Raw genomic sequence first — 17,031 nt, forward strand, 5'->3', positions numbered from 1 at the left:
ACCACACATGACATAGAATACATGCACCTACACCCGATATACAACACATACCCCTACTCCTAGTGTACAACACAACACAATACATATACTTACATCTGATGTAGAACACAACATAATACATTCACCTACACATAATACAACACAATGAATACACATGTCATGATACCATGACTATGCAATGCACATACACATTACCACACTACACAAAACAAAATGTACAACATACACACAATGTTGCGTGTACACAACACAGTATGACATGCAGACAATACAACATGTACAACAGTACCACCTGTACAATATGTACACATCACCACATGTACACATCATCACCTACACAACGTATACACAATACCACATTTACACAACACCAAATGCACATCATGTACACAACACCACATACACAACATGCAACAACACCACATGTACACATCACCACATGCACAAGATCTACACAACACCACATGTACAATTGTACACACAACACAATATGTACATAGCACCATATGTACAACATGCACACCATGCCATATGTACACAACATTGAATATGCAACATGCACAAAGCACCATATGTACACAACACTGCATATCCAACATGCACACAACACCATATGTAGACAACACCACATATCCAACATTTGCACAACACCATTTATACAAAACACTGCATAAACAACATGTACACAACACCATCTATACATAGAATTGCATAAACAACATGTATGCAAAACCCTATACGCACAACATTGTATGCACAAAAAATCACCGGTGCAACATATACAACATATATACAATAGTAGTATTGCACATCAAAACCACAGTGTCTCTACCAAACAACCTTACTTCCAGTGTCTCTCCATCATCCATGCTTATCGTATCATGTCACAGATTATGTTGTTTTCATTCTGTTGATGTATCTCTCAACATTACCTGTCCATAACATAAACATAAGAATAGTATAAAAACATAATATCAACTCATATCCACATGATATTAACCTCATAAATTTGTCGAGGCTACTCTTTCCACTTGTTTCCCAGGAACCTCTTTCATGCCCTTCACCTATATAAGCAATCATTACTCCACAGAATGATCCCTAACAACCCTGTCAAACAATGACACACACACACACATATATATATATAGAAAAAGAGAGAGAGAGAGAGAGAGAGAAATTTTAGCATAAAATAATCATGATCCCATTAGAAAACGACATACATACAAACATATAAATATTAGAATTAAAAAATCATGATTTCTGACGACCCTGTCAAACAATGACATACATACATACATGAATACATATATACATGTATACTTATGTTTGTACTCCCACCATCTATTTACCACAATGGACCCAACCATTCCAATTGATTGTCATATTCTTACCTTCAACTAGCCTTACTCATGCACTAAGCTTCATCCAGGTCTTACATTACATATCGGGTATCACACAACTCTCCCCAAGCTACATTAACTTCCTTCTTCCTAACCAATTCCCAAGACCCTCAAAACATAAAAGGAAAGACCAAGAGAAAAACAATAAGAAAACCATGAAAACTAATAACAATATGACACCACAAACAAAGTGCAATGGCGATGTGCCCAATGCAATCAAATCTAAAAATCAACCAAAAATGAATTGCAAAAGGCTGAAAGCATAAAACTAGCAACAAACACCATGACTCAATCCCCATGGGTTCCTAATGCCTCCAAGGGAAATTCAACGTGAGCCTCATTCAATATTTCATGGCAGTCTCTTGTGTCCTGTAATCCCCTGCATCATACTGTCATCGACACACAACTATTAGTGCGTAAGTAAACATAACAATATACGAGTTATCTTACCTTGTTGTGCCAAGCACGTTGCCTTGTACCTGAACACATTCATGCCATCACTCAAGGGACTCCAATTCCCTTGAGAGATATAGCTATAACTAGACACTAGCTATTATAACTTTCAATACATGTCCATGAATATAGCAGATATCCACATCATCTCAGACAAATCAAGGTTAAGAAGACTTCATGTATGTAAAGCACTAATTTGTTTGGAATTAGGGTTTATAAACATAGCCAAGGGAATTCTTACCAAATTCCTTTCTTTTACCATTTACCTTGCTATAATTGAGTCTACCTTTATGCTATCACATCACCTAGCTATTAAGTATATATAAGAAAATCAATTGTTACCTTCTCACACTAATGCTAAACATGTTTCCCACAATTGTTTACACATTTCAGTCACATGTTCCAAGGATCAAGGCATCCTATTTATTAATTTGAAATCAAACTTTACCAATACTCGCAAACATATCATAATCAACTCACAATTATTAGGCATAATACGACGACTAGTACCTACTTACACTCAAGTACATATCAGTTCTCTCAACACATATGTATTAGTACAACCATCTTAAACCAATATCATTTATTCATGCAATCCTATAGACACATACTCATATCATGCAAATAATCAAGCATTCAAACAACTTGCAAACATGCGATGTTAAATAAATCAACTAGATGACATAATCAAACACTCGACCATCAAATAGATGACACAATCAAACTCATTCCTTAATGTATCTCAGGGGAGGTTATCTTGTGTGAAAAATTAATCTACTTTAGCATGATATAACTTCACAACATGTCAAATCAACATAAATAAGGCCATGATGTCCATAATAATAACTAGCTAACATGTTCACATCATAAACTCATAAACAATTGTCACTCATGCATACCAATCACATAGGCACAGTCAGTATAGATTAGTATAACAAAATATCACAAATATGTTAACTCATACCTAAATGTCATAACCATAACCATCTGCATAGGCCAATCCATGTTAGCATGATACATATAACCTCAAGATTCTAGTTTCAATGAACATACTCATCATGCATACAACCTCAAGGCATATAACTACGGGTTACTATCCTTAATGACTAATGGACGCATGTACATATGATCACAGTGAATAACTAACATATATCATACATGTAACCAAAAACAATAATAGAATGACCCAAAAGTGTAACTAGGTTCTGGTAACTCTAGCAAGATATATCTTATAAGGTTATTTCAGATCTCTAAGCTGACATATTTTGGTGGACGGGGCATTTTGGATTTCAGAAGGTTCAATCTGGCTATTTTGACAACAAAATTATGGAGTGTATTCAATGAAGATGGCCTATGGCAGAGAATTTTTTTTGGTAAATATATCTTTCAGCATAGCATGGAGGAATGGGTTAGAGCAGGGGCACCCTCGAATGCATGTTCCTCTATCATATGGTGAAGCCTCAAGAAGGTGATCCCATGGTTATGTAGTAGCCTTCGCTAGCTAGTGGGGAATGGACATAATATTTTAATTGGAAGGGATGCCATTAAGGGTGTATCTGGATGTCATATTCTCTTACCCCCTTTGATTCATTTCCTAAATCACCAGGGGATTGATACTCTCACCAGCATGTGAATGGGAGACTATACCTTGTTGTCCACCCCAGCATGGCCCCATGCATGGCATCTTGGTATTCCTCATCTCTTTGAAGAGGAATGGGAAAGCTATCGAAACCTACTATGCCAAGCAGGCATCACGCTGTCACAACGTAGGGATCGACTTGTATGGAACAATCAAATAGTGAATGGGAAGATTTGTGCCAAGGAAGCATATACACTCATCTATTCATACATCATGCCCCTTCCTTATACTGACTGGATTGATCATGTGTGGAGTTGGCATGTCCCTTTGAAATTAAAATTCTTTGTCTAGTTAACCATCCACAACCGCATTTTGACTTAGGATAGATTGATCAAATTGGGATTTATCGGTTGTGGCATATGCATTCTTTGCAAATTGAATGGGGAAGACTACTATCACCATTTTTTGAAATGTCCTTTTGCCGGTGTTCTTTGGGAGGAGGTTTCCCATCTCCTGGGATTAAATGTTGCGTGTGAATTATTTTCTATTACATATTGTCTCATATCATGGGCCCAACATGCTAGGCCTTATAGGGTTGTCCCATTTATACATTTTAGGGGATTTAGTGAGCTAGGAACAACCTCATTTTCGAGGGTAAAGTCCCAGATATCAAGATGGTGGCCCTCAAGATTGTTGCATGCTTTAATGAAATTGGTTCATGGCATCCAAAGACTCCTTCTCGATCAGTCACTTTGGTTGATTTGGGTGATATATTCCGCATATGTTACTTTGACGTATATCTTCATATTGATCCATCTTCTCCATGTCATTTTTCCTGGTTTAGTGGGTTTGGAGACAATTGCAGGGAAGAGATGATTGCTTTATGGGGTGCTATTCAATGTGTCTCTTGGATAGGCATTGAGAAGGTTAAGATCATTGACGACTCCCTCTATTTAATTCAATGGATACATAGTAGGAGTGATCTCAATGTCCCTCATATATGCAATTGGATGTAATGAATTCGAGACTTGAAGGCTTCCTTACGTGAGTGTCATTTCAGCATGTATACGGGTGACAAAACCTAGAGGTGGAAGCTCTTTCCAAGCATGGTGTGGCTCTCAATAATGGGCATAGGCTTTAGTAATGCAGGGTCGATGGTATCATTAGTGGCCAAGGCTATTTTGAGATCAAAAGGAGAGACATTCCAATCTCTTTCTGCCATTTTCAAATTTTTAGTTTTTTCCAAAATTTTTGTACTCTCTTTGTCTACCTCTGTTTTGTTATGTTTTTTGTCTCAGTGTCAATAATCTTTTCATAGGCTTATAGTGATGTATTGATGGCATATCAGTGGTCCAATTTCGTTTATATTTTGGATTTACCAATTTAGCTTGGGAAAGACCTGCAATATATGTATGCTAATGTAAAACAATATTCACTTCTATTGAAGAAATGTTTCTATTTTTTTCTTCTGAAAAAATGTGTTCCAACTACACCCAGTAGCTCCGCATCTACTTATGCCACACAAAGTATAGTAGATAGTAGCCATGAGATTGGGAAATCTATGATACCGAGACATATGAAATCAAAGTAATCAATAAAATATGGGTGATTGGAAGGAACCTTGTAATATTATAGAATGAATGGGTTGTGGAAATTTGTCCCACAGATTTATGGATAATCAGATGAACAATGTGGGTAACACTTTGAGTTGATATCGTTGGGAGTAGGAAGGATAATGTGCATGGACAAGTGGGATGATTCATCTCGTATTGGTTTCTCTCATGCTTTCATTTGAGTCACCAACTCCCAAGGGCATGGGCATGGGTATACAACAAGCCGTCATGACTGAAAAGTCTAGGATTATCATGGTGAAGGTGGTTCTACTAGAAGCTATTCCTGCGCCACGTCTGCAAGTGGATGTGAATGTCTGCCCCACCTTTTCCAATGGGTGTCTATCAGAATTGTGGATGTCTATTTGAATTTTTTTTGTGTTCAAGTACTATTTTTCATGTAAATCTTATCATGGTACATGTATATGTATAATTCAAAATTTGTTTGTATTTTTTTAGCTTTGGGTTACACCCATTAAGTAAAAGAAAATTATGAATGGACACCTACTTTTGGCATTATGGTAATGTTGATGTTTTAAAAATCAACCATTACATGTACATGTTATTATTGTGTTAATAGTAATGTCATTATTGTATATATAACGAATGTTGAGTGAACATTGTTATTACTTATTCTCTCTTAGGAGAGTGAAAGAGAGAACTGTAATAATAAATTTATTCAATATTGACCAATAAAATTCATAACATTGAAAAATAAATTTGTATAACAATAATTTGAATATCTTATTTTAATTTTTGTTAAACATAATTAATAAAAGAAAATACAAATCACTTCAAAAACAAAATCTCCATTTTATTACCATTCCAGGTGTATAATTTATATTCAAACTTGTTCTTACATTACACTGCATGAATGCAGCACTTATTTTCTATTACCAGGGTACAAAGTCTTTGTATGCGTATAAACATCTCATTCAGGTCAACGTTTGGGATGGGAATATTTTTTGGAATGAAATTGGTAGCTGATGTCATCTATCTATCTGATCCAGCTACGCCCATCAATGTAATCGATGGATATAAACGGCGCGGCCTCCGTAGGACTGAGTTCATGCGACCATGCAACTCTTTTGGCTTCACTTGCACCAGCTCCGCAACATTTGTACTGCCCATAATGCGCGGTTCTGCAGATGCAGAAAGAATGAAAACAGGAATATGTTAGAATGAGAATGAGATATGGGATTCTCAGGATTATATATATAGAGTACTGGTGCAGGCGGGTTAGAATAAAAGGATAGCGCTGGCTTACTTATCTCTGCTGGGATCATTCCAGTTATCCCATCCTTGGCGGACGATAATGTCAGCCATGTAAGTGTAAGCATACAATACTGTGGAATATGGTGCCCATGCCCTGCCCAGAAACATTAATCCCTTGCCTGTCAACGTGCAGTGCAGAAAAACGAAGCCCGTGTTGTCCGATAGAGAAGATCTCTTCTGAGTTGTAAATGCCCCATTATCTATAGGAATGGCATACAAATCGCAGCTCTGCAATCAACAAATCCAAAAAATCATTATCAGCAGCTCCCATTTTATATGAGAAATCAAAATCAAAATAATGTCTGTCTTGTTGGGTATTTTTCTGGCAAAATCCCAAAAACACAGAAAATAAACTCCAAAGAGGCAATGCTCTGTTTCCTTCACTCCAGGATCTTTTGTGCACAGGGAAGCTTTAAAATAAAATGACTGAAGACAGATTATTTCACCACCATAAAATGATTGATATTCATTTAAAATAAAAATGCCTGAAACAACATATTTCTTCCTCTTTTACTGAGAGGGATTTACCAAAAACAACATTCAACCAAAACTCTGTTTTCACCTGAGAATTCACTGAGCTGGGTTTACTGCTATAAAACCCTTTTTACATTACTGCTGTAAAACAAATTTTTACATACACAGTAAAAATTTCATTACATTCACTTATATAAAAAAAAACTCACACCATGCGCTCTTTCACTTCTTGTTTTCCACTGCTGTGGATATTACAAAACAATTTCATGCTATTTCTTGGTTCTGCGATGGCAAACCAATACAATACATCCATGTTCTATATGATTTCTCGCACTGCTGTGCGTTCAATACATACCACACATAGTTTTTCGCTGCTCCACAGTTTTACGATGGCCAACACATAACAAAAAAAACATTACAGCCTTTTGGTTTTCGCTGCCACTACATTTCTCAAAATGGTCAACGCACATTAAAAAAAAACTTACATTGTGTACATATGCCCATACCTCCGATACATATAAAAACATTAAAATTTAAATCACTTACCAATCATAATAACCATGCAATAAATACTTTTACGACGGTCAACCAAAATTGAAATTCACTCCACGCAAATATTAAATGCTGGCTCTTATGCATCTTCGGACAATCGACGTTGGAGAGCGCGGGAGCAGATTGGACGGCGGAGATCAATTTCGGAAGCCAATTTTGGGTTGAACTTTACCTCCCGAAATATTACGTTGGCTGACGTATGGGGAGAGCCACGCGTCAACTCTAAATTTTATCGGGGTTGATCGCCGGAATATCCCTTCGCCGGAAAGCTGGTGCGAAATATTTCAGGCGGGTTTGCTGAACGGTTTCGGGCGTTGTACGCCTGCGTTGAAATTACAAATTCAACACTCCCCTTTAATTTCAACTGCTGGGCATTTGTTCATACCCAAACACTTCCTCAAAAATTCAAAGCTTTTCTGATCCAGTGGCTTTGTCAAGATGTCTGCTACCTGTTCCTGAGTCCTGCAATGTTCTAGGACAATTTCTCCATTGTTCACCAATTCTCTGATGTAGTGAAACCTTGTATCAATGTGTTTCGTTCTCTTATGAAACACTGAATTCTTTAACAATGCAATAGCTGAGCTATTGTCACAAAAAATCACTGTCGCTTTTGCCTGCTCTTGGCCTAAGCTCCTCAACATTCTTCTCATCCACACTGCTTGACATGCTGCTGCTGTAGCTGCCACATATTCAGCCTCTGTTGTAGACAATGCTACAATGGACTGCTTCTTAGAAGCCCATGAAATGGCTCCTGAACCCATATGGAAAACATAACCGGAAGTGATTTTTCGATCATCTACACTTCCAGCCCAATCACTATCAGTGTATCCAATTAAATCTGAATGTTCTGAGACACTATATAATATGCCAAACATTTTGGTACCTTTGACATACCTCAAAATTCTTTTTTCTACCTGCCAATGTGCCTCCTTTGGCCTCTCCATAAATCTGGAAATTAAACTAACAGCATACATAATGTCAGGCCTAGTAGCTGTTAAATACATAAGGCTACCAACAATACTCTTGTACAAACTAGGATCAAAATCCTTGCTGCTGTCCTCTCTGCTGACTTTTAATCCCATTACTGTGGGAGTGATCGTTGCCTTGCATTCTTGCATGTTAAATCTGCTCAATACTTGATTTACATATCTTGCTTGTGAGATAAAAATTCCTTTTTCATTTTGATCTACTTCTATACCTAAGAAGTATCTCAAGAAACCCATGTCAGTCATTTCAAATTCCTCTTTCATGACTGATTTAAAATTCTCAATGAGCTGATCATCATTACCTGTGAAAATAACATCATCAACATATAAGACAACAATTAAAATTTTACCATCTTTTTCTTTGATGTAGACGGTGGGTTCTCCTTCACATTTGTCGAATTCATTATCCAATAGATATGAATCTTTCCTGCTGTACCATGCTCTTGGCGCTTGCTTCAGCCCATAAAGAGCCTTCTTCAATTTGCACACTTTGTGCTCTTCACCTTTCTTCTCATAGCCGAGAGGCTATTCAATGTACACCTCTTCTTTTAACACTCCATTTAGGAATGCTGACTTCACGTCCATTTGGTAGAATTTCCATTTGTTTTGTGCTACTATGGACAGCACTACTCTCACAGTTTCCATTCTTGCAACCAGTGCGAAAGTCTCCTCATAATCTCTCCCATACTGCTGCTTGTACCCCTTGACAACTAGCCTTGCCTTGTGCCTTTCTATCTTGCCTTCAGCATTGCTATTAGTCTTGTAAACCCATTTGACTCCAATGACTTCTTTCCCTTTTGGTAGCTCAACCAAATCCCATGTTTTGTTTCTCTCTATGGCATTCATCTCCTCATCCATAGCTTCTATCCATTTCTTATCTTTGATTGCATCCTCGAAATGAATAGGATCATCAACATGACAATACAAGGCAAATAAGGAATTCATTCCTTCATCATAAATGTCACTTAAGTTTCTGAGCTTCTTACCTCTTTCATTTGGTGTGCAAGTGCTTGAAGATGCACTTGAATTTCCTCCTTGTGGTGTGCTTGTAGAAGCACTTTCATTTATCCTCAATGGTGTCCCTTGATGTCCTTCTGTTGGCGCTGCTGTTTGGGGATGCATTTCAGCCACTTCCTCTTCATCTTCATCATGAGACAAACAGTTTTTAACATTGACTGTTTTCTCTATGCTTCCATCCCAAGCTTCCTCCTCAATGAATTGAACATCTCTGCTGACGAAAAACTTCTTGGTAGATGGGATATACAACCTGTAGGCTTTGGATTCCTCACTGTATCAAATGAAAAGACATTTCTCCCCTTTGCTGTCCAACTTCCTCCTTAGCTGATCTGGTATGTGTGCATAGGCCACACATCCAAAAACTCTCATGTGGGTGACTCCTTTCTTTCTTCCACTCCACGCTTCTTCCGACACTTTGTTCAACACTGCTTTTGTAGGACACCTGTTCAAAATATACACTGCACAATTTACAGCTTCAGCCCAATAATCATTTGGCAAATGCTTTGCCTTCAGCATGCTCCTCGCCATATCCATGATGGTCCTATTCTTCCTTTCAGAAACTCCATTTTGCTGTGGGGTGTACCTTGCTGTAAACTGTTTGTGAATTCCATTTTCTCTACAAAATCTTAGGAATTCCTTGGAGATATACTCACCTCCTCTATCAGTTCTCAAAACTTTTATATGCAACCCGCTTTGGTTCTCCACAAGTGCTTTGAAATTTCGAAATTTTTCAAACACTTCACTTTTGTTTTTAAGGAAATATACCCAAGTTTTTCTTGTAAAGTCATCAATGAATGTTAGGAAATATTGGCTGCCTGCTAATGATGGAGCTTGCATTGGTCCACATAAATCTGAGTGGATGATCTCTAAGGGTGCCTTTTCCCTTATGCTTTTACCTGATGGAAAACTTTCTCTATGTTGTTTCCCCAAAATGCAACCTTCACAAAGGCTGTCCGGTTTCTCTATCAATGGTAGTCCTCTTACCATTCCTTTCCTGCTCAACAAATTTAGATCTCCAAAATTGAGATGTCCAAATCTCAAGTGCCACAACCAATTTTCATCTTTTGGCACGCTTTGGAAAGCCTCTTGGGTAACTGCTGCAATTACATTTTTTTTTTTCAAATCTGCCCTGATCCTGAGAGGGAACATCCTGTTCTTTGTCATTTTTACTTCAGCAATGCATCGTTTGCTGGGTGCTATATCCATGATGGTGCATACATCATTTTTAAAGAAAACATTGTACCCCTTATGGACAAGCTGTCCAATACTCAAGAGGTTACATCTCATTCCAGGGACATAGTAGACATCTGCTATGGTTTTCTTTTCTCCTTGCTTTGTAAATATTTTTACCTCTCCTTTTCCCATAACAGAGATTTTACTATCAGTTCCTAGTGTAACTTCTGATTTCACATTCTGATCTAGAGCAGAAAAGAAGGCTATGTTTCCTGTCATATGGTTGTTGCAACCTGAGTCTAAAAACCATATGTCTTCACTGTTTGTTTCAGCCATGTTACAAGCTAACAACACATTATTTTGGCTGATGTTTTCTCTAGTGACATTTGCATTTTGTCTATTACTCATATCATGTTGTTTCTTCCTACATTCACTGGCATAATGCCCATATTTTTTACAATAATAGCATTGGACATCAGATTTTTCATACCTTTGTCCTTGAGCATGATGTTGCCCTCTTTGTTGGCTGCTGCCTTGGCCTTGGTTCTGATTTGGATTACTGCCTCTTCCTTGTGCATTTGCTGGGCTGTTCCTTCCACCTCTGTTCTGGCTTCCGCCTCTTCCTCTTTTGTTTCCTCTGCCTTGACCTCTTCCTCTTCCAAAGGACATCTGGGTCTTGAAGGCTTGCTCTAGAGATAAGCTTTCATTTCTACTCAACCTCTGCTCATGTGTTATCAGTGATGCATGTAGCTCATCAACTGAAAATTTTGAGAGATCCTTTGTCTCTTCAATGGTGGTGACAATCGCATCAAACTTTGAGGGTAAGACCCTCAATATTTTCTCCACAATCCTCCTATCTTCAAGGGTTTCTCCATGAGTCCTTATCTGTGTGACCAAACCAATTACATGTGTGAAGAATGAGTCAATGTTGTCTGACTCCTTCATGCTCAGATTCTCAAAATCTTTTCTCAGCAATTGTAGTTTTGTTGTCTTCACTCTCTCCATGCCTTGATAGGCTGTCTTGAGGGTTTGCCATGCTTCATTGGATGTCTTAGCTGCTGCTAACCTTGGAAACACACTTCCATGCACTGCTTGATACAAGAAGAAAAGGGCTTTTGAATCCTTCTTCTTGCAGCTCTTTAATAGATCCTTCTCTCCTTGAGTTAATGCATTAAACTCATTTTCATCTGCTGGTTGTTCAAAACCTTCCTCAACTATTTCCCATAAGTCTTGGGAAGCAAACAAGGCTTTCATTGTTATTGCCCAATAGTCATAGTTTTTACCATCAAATAATGGGAGCTGCATACCCATGCTATTACTGGTGCTTGTGCCAGCCATTCTTGCAGCCTCAACTATGCTTCAATTTCTTGACTGTGTATTTTAAAACAACTGACTGCTTCTTCAGCAACACAAAAAAAACTTTGTGAAATACCTGAGTATTTTCTTGACTGAGCCTTCACTCTGCTGGAGAAGATCTACTGCTGCAACAAAAGACTCCTCCCTTCAGCTTCTTTGTCACCTTCAAAGAGCCTGAGCGTGCTTTGATACCACTGTTGGCGATTTTTCTGGCAAAATCCCAAAAACACAGAAAATAAACTCCACATAGGCAATGCTCTGTTTCCTTCACTCTAGAATCTTTTGTGCACACGGAAGCTTTAAAATAAAATGACTGAAGACAGAGTATTTCACCACCATAAAATGATTGATATTCATTTAAAATAAAAATGCCTAAAACAACATATTTCTTCCTCTTTTACTGAGAGGGATTTACCAAAAACAACATTCAACCAAAACTCTGTTTTCACGTGAGAATTCACTAAGCTGGGTTTACTGCTGTGAAACCCTTTTTACATTACTGCTGTAAAAGAAATTTTTACATACACAGTAAAAATTTCATTACATTCACTTATATAAAAAAAAACTCACACCATGCGCTCTTTCACTTCTTGTTTTCTACTGCTGTGGATATTACAAAACAATTTCATGCTATTTGTTGGTTCTGCGATGGCAAACCAATACAATACATCCCTGTTCTATATGATTTCTCGCACTGCTGTGCGTTCAATACATACCACACATAGTTTTTCGCTGCTCCCCAGTTTTACAATGGCCAACACATAACAAAAAAAAATTACAGCCTTCTTGTTTTCCCTCCCACTACATTTCTCAAAATGGTCAACGCTCATTAAAACTCAAAATGGTCAACGCTCATTAAAAAAAACTTACATTGAGTACATATGCCCATATACATATAAAAACATTAAAATTTAAATCACTTACCAATCATAATAACCATGCAATAAATACTTTTACGACGGTCAACCAAAATTGAAATACACTCCACGCAAATATTAAACGCTGGCTCGTATGCATCTTTGGACAATCGACGGTGGAGAGCGCGGGAGCAGATCGGACGGTGGAGATCAATTTCGGAAGCCAATTTTGGGTTGAACTTTACCTCCCCAAATATTACGTTGGCTGACTTATGGGGAGAGCCACGAGTCAACTCTAAATTTTATCGCCGGAATATCCCTTCGCCGGAAAGCTGGTGCGAAATATTTCAGGCGGGTTTGATGAACAGTTTCTGGCATTGTACGCCTGCGTTGAAATTACAAATTCAACATGTATGTGGGTACTGCAGATTTTATTTGTATTTGCTTTAAACTTTACCTCATAGATAGATCTTCCATTGCCGCATACAAAATCGATAGCACCCTCAATGTAACAGTTTTGAAAATAATGCCTCCCACTTTCGTCTAACACGGTGTCCTGATACCCCAGAAATCTGCAATCGTAAAAAGCAGAACGATCTCCCGAAATCCTCACCGCCACAGCTTGATCTTCCGGGGTAAGATTTCCCGGACCATATGAATTCTGCATATATATAAAATTGACTTGAGTATTTTAAAAATTATATATATAATCTAGGCATATGCCATCTCATGTACTTTTTATACTATGACATTAATAGTCAATAATAAAATTCAAAAACCTTACCTTGATTGTGATTTTTCTGGCTGTGAAATCCGAAGCATACACAGACACCGTTGCTGAATAATATGTCCCACCGCTTGATTTCGCGCTATCATTTCAAGTGATGACGGTGCTGTTGGCGTCCGACCCACTGACCCTCACGAATGGCTTCTCTGCAGGAATCGTCACCTTCTCTCTGCACACCAGTACCAGTACACACAAGAAGGAAAGCACTCTCATATATACACCCTTTCTGTTTCTGATCACAAAACTTTCCTTTACCTCCCCTTTTTGACATAATTTATTTCACAATAAAATCATTCATTCTATGTAAACGACATAAAGGAAATGTATGTAAGCTGGAGCTATTTCCTCCTCTTATGAAACTCTCACATTATTATTATTTAGCTTCATTAATTACCGACCTATAAATACCGGGACGGACATTAATCACGACGGGGTTCTTGTTATGCACTGGAACTGCGTTGATGGCCCCCTGGACCGTTGTGAAATCGCCTTGACCTGCTTCCTTAGCTACTGTCAACACACGGGCTTTGTCAAAGTTGGCAGCAATTCCAGACGAACTGCCCCCCAATTCTGCGGAATCCACCTTCCCCCAATTACTGTTTATACGTTTTACAGATTTTCTATGGACAGCACAGTGGGTAGGTTGCGTAAAAAACACGTGCACCACTGCAAGAAATACTCCTATAACAAGCAATCCTCTAGAGTTGGCCATGGCCATGAATGAATTAAAGGAATAGGTGGATTCACAGAATTGGTGTGCATTGAAAAGAATCTATCAACCCAATTCTATATATGTTAGCAATAATCTATCATTTTCAAAGCAGTCACACATAAAACAATAATTCGTAATTAGTAAGGCCCTACTCACGATACTTATATACAGCTAGCTACCCTTCAGCTCTCAGCCAAATGAAAACCCAAGCTCTCAGCTTTGCTAAGGAGCTAGTCCTAATCTCTCTGCTCAACTGTCTTATGCCTTCTGCTCTGGTTGTGGTTGTGCACACCATGACCGATCATGCGATCGCTATTTGAGCCTTTGCTTTCCTAATCCCTAGGGATCCGTTGCGTCCACTTGTTGTTCACACACTTCGAAATATTTGTGCAAACCCGAAACCGCGATGCTGGCGACAGAAATATTATGCTACGTAGCAGACAATGTGCCTCGTATCTATACTGATCTGATTCTATAATTTTCAAACATGACTCAAATTCAAACTACAGTCTCTACCATTTGTTGAAATGAAATGGATTTCAAGATTTCACATTTCAACAAACGGTTGAAATCTTCACGGCTTCCATCAAATGATACACGACACGACGTCATTTATCAATTCATGAGTTTGAAATAGACGACAACTCTTCTTGAGAGCGCAACTTCCTCTTACATAAAGCTAAGGAGTCTTAGAACTCATTGTTCAATGGTCTCTTTAAAGGAGGTCTACAATTCAATGTTCAATAATGATATATGGGTGGTTAGAAATTTGAGAGACTATGAGAGAGCCAGGTTTTACACCAGGAAAATTACAGGCTGTCTATTTTATTGATTTTAATGGTTCTAACATCTATAGTATAAAGATAACTCACTCTAACAAATTTAGATAGCTCAGATAAGAAAACTATTTATTGAGTGGATATTCTCCTTCACAAATATAGATTTATATATGTAGTTTATGTTATATGTATAATTCTAAAACATATTTACTTTAATTTCTCATTTATTGAGTGGTGAGGGCTATATTTACTTTAATTTCTCATTTGTTGAGTGGAGAGGGCTCTATATCTTATAATGTGTCATTATATTTTTATTTGTAATTTTGATGGAAATGTGTAATTTAATATGAATAACAAAAAAAAATTAATTTACCTTATAAACTAAATATTTCAATATGCATATTTAGTAAAAGATTTTAATATCTCACACACAAATATATATTATATATAGTGTCCCTCTTCTATTAAAAAAAAAAAAATTGTATTTTGGAGTTTAGTAATTCCTTCTATGTTTAATATAAGGTTCACAGCAACAGTTTAAAAAATACAAATAACAAAATTATATGTATGTGAGAGAGAGAGTGGAAATTAAACATGTAACATTTTAAAAAATATTAATCACAAGAATAATTCTATACATTATACGAGAAAATTAAAGTTTCTTTATAGCTGAAACATTTTATTAGTGTGTCTTTCAAAACCAACATAGATGCATCTTAACTCCAAAACACTCAAGAACTGACAATGATCAAATCTCCTAGGTTGCAAACTTTAGGTTTGTATCTTCACATATTTGATCGACTTGATATATATATATATATATATATATATATATATATATATGTTTGTAATTAAAAAAATGTCAAACCAATATTCACTATCAAAATTAAATAGGATGAACTCTAAAAATCAAAATGGGGTGAAATTATTGAAATGCACATTCTTATTATTAAAATATTATTAAAAAGAGAAACCTTTGGAAAAAACTTAAAATTTAAAATTAAAAGAGATGAACTTTTAGGATTAGAAATTAATAAGAAAGGGAATAAAGGAATCCCAGTGGGTTAGATTCTCATCATTATGAGACATTTTTTGGCTTGTCTCATCTATAATCAGATAATTTAATTAAATAACAAACAATTTCTCTATTGGGTGAATGCATGAAGATGACTTACTTTTTGGTGAAATGTAGCCATGCAATTTTAAATTTTCCCTCTTTTATCAAATTGAAATCTTCAAAATTCATAAAAACATTGTGAGTTATGTTTCACAATAAAAAGTAAATGTAGAGAATTATTCCAAATTAATTAGTGTCCCTATTCTATTAATAATTTTTTCCTTAACAAAATTTAAATGAAAAACATGAAGAAATAGGGTTAATGATATTAGGGTTATAATTTCATAAATATGAGAAATAATACTATAAAGAGAATAATATCAAGGTGAATGTAACTAAACTTATTAATTTCAAGTAATTAATGTTATTAATATAGATATTTATTACCCGGATGCATGCAGGTGTTAATACGATGCATTTATGAGGATCTCGCATTGCATGCATTGGCCCTGCACTTGGTTTGCAGACGAAGATTGTAGATCTCAATGACATGCGAATTTATTAGGATGCAGGACGAATGATGGTCGCACAAACCGTCTTTAATGTGTGCCTCGATAGAGAGTTCATGCTCAAGGTTTTATTCATGGACTGGTGTGAACCATTGCTCTTGGTTCTTTTCACCTCCACCCATTTTTCTTCCCGCACCCCTGTCTCACTCAGGTTGTCTGGAAGCACTCCTTGGTTCTCTGCCATTTTCCCTTTCTTGGTTGTTCAGACAATTCGAGGATGCCTCGCCGTTGAGTGGTCTCTCGTCGAGGAGGCAATATTGGAAATAGAGGCAGAGCCTCTCATTCTACTCCTGAGAACGTAGTCCCCATTACTTCGGCCTCCCCATCCTCTCAGCCCTCTGGCCACGCTGGGCCTCTCCTGCAAAATTCCCTTCAAACAACCCGCTTCACCTTCC

General features: G+C 37.2%; 1 protein-coding gene across 1 annotated transcript; it reads right to left on the reverse strand.

The window, feature by feature from the left end:
- Positions 1-6,039: 6,039 nt before the first annotated feature.
- Positions 6,040-14,231, reverse strand: LOC149259017 (putative pectinesterase 53). The gene is made up of 5 exons (XM_089446175.1): positions 13,928-14,231; positions 13,649-13,779; positions 13,190-13,393; positions 6,310-6,545; positions 6,040-6,184 (listed from the first exon to the last, which is right to left on the reverse strand). The coding sequence occupies exons 1-5, from the start codon at positions 14,229-14,231 to the stop codon at positions 6,040-6,042; spliced, it is 1,020 nt and encodes a 339-aa protein (XP_089302301.1).
- Between the last annotated feature and the right edge of the window lie 2,800 nt (positions 14,232-17,031).

Source organism: Pinus tabuliformis, chromosome 6, assembly GCF_031772625.1.
Source record: "Pinus tabuliformis cultivar Carrire ecotype Pingquan chromosome 6, CPIR1, whole genome shotgun sequence".
In the NCBI taxonomy this organism is placed as follows: domain Eukaryota; kingdom Viridiplantae; phylum Streptophyta; class Pinopsida; order Pinales; family Pinaceae; genus Pinus; species Pinus tabuliformis.

What these genes read in the sequence shown, in the direction of transcription:
- LOC149259017 (XM_089446175.1), bottom strand. Translation starts at nt 14,231, where the DNA reads ATGGCCAACTCTAGAGGATTGCTTGTTATAGGAGTATTTCTTGCAGTG. An exon ending in CGTGATTAATGTCCGTCCCG is followed by an intron (nt 13,780 to 13,927) that starts GTATTTATAGGT and finishes TATGTCAAAAAG; the next exon opens with GGGAGGTAAAGGAAAGTTTT. An exon ending in AATGATCCCAGCAGAGATAA is followed by an intron (nt 6,185 to 6,309) that starts GTAAGCCAGCGC and finishes CTGCATCTGCAG; the next exon opens with AACCGCGCATTATGGGCAGT.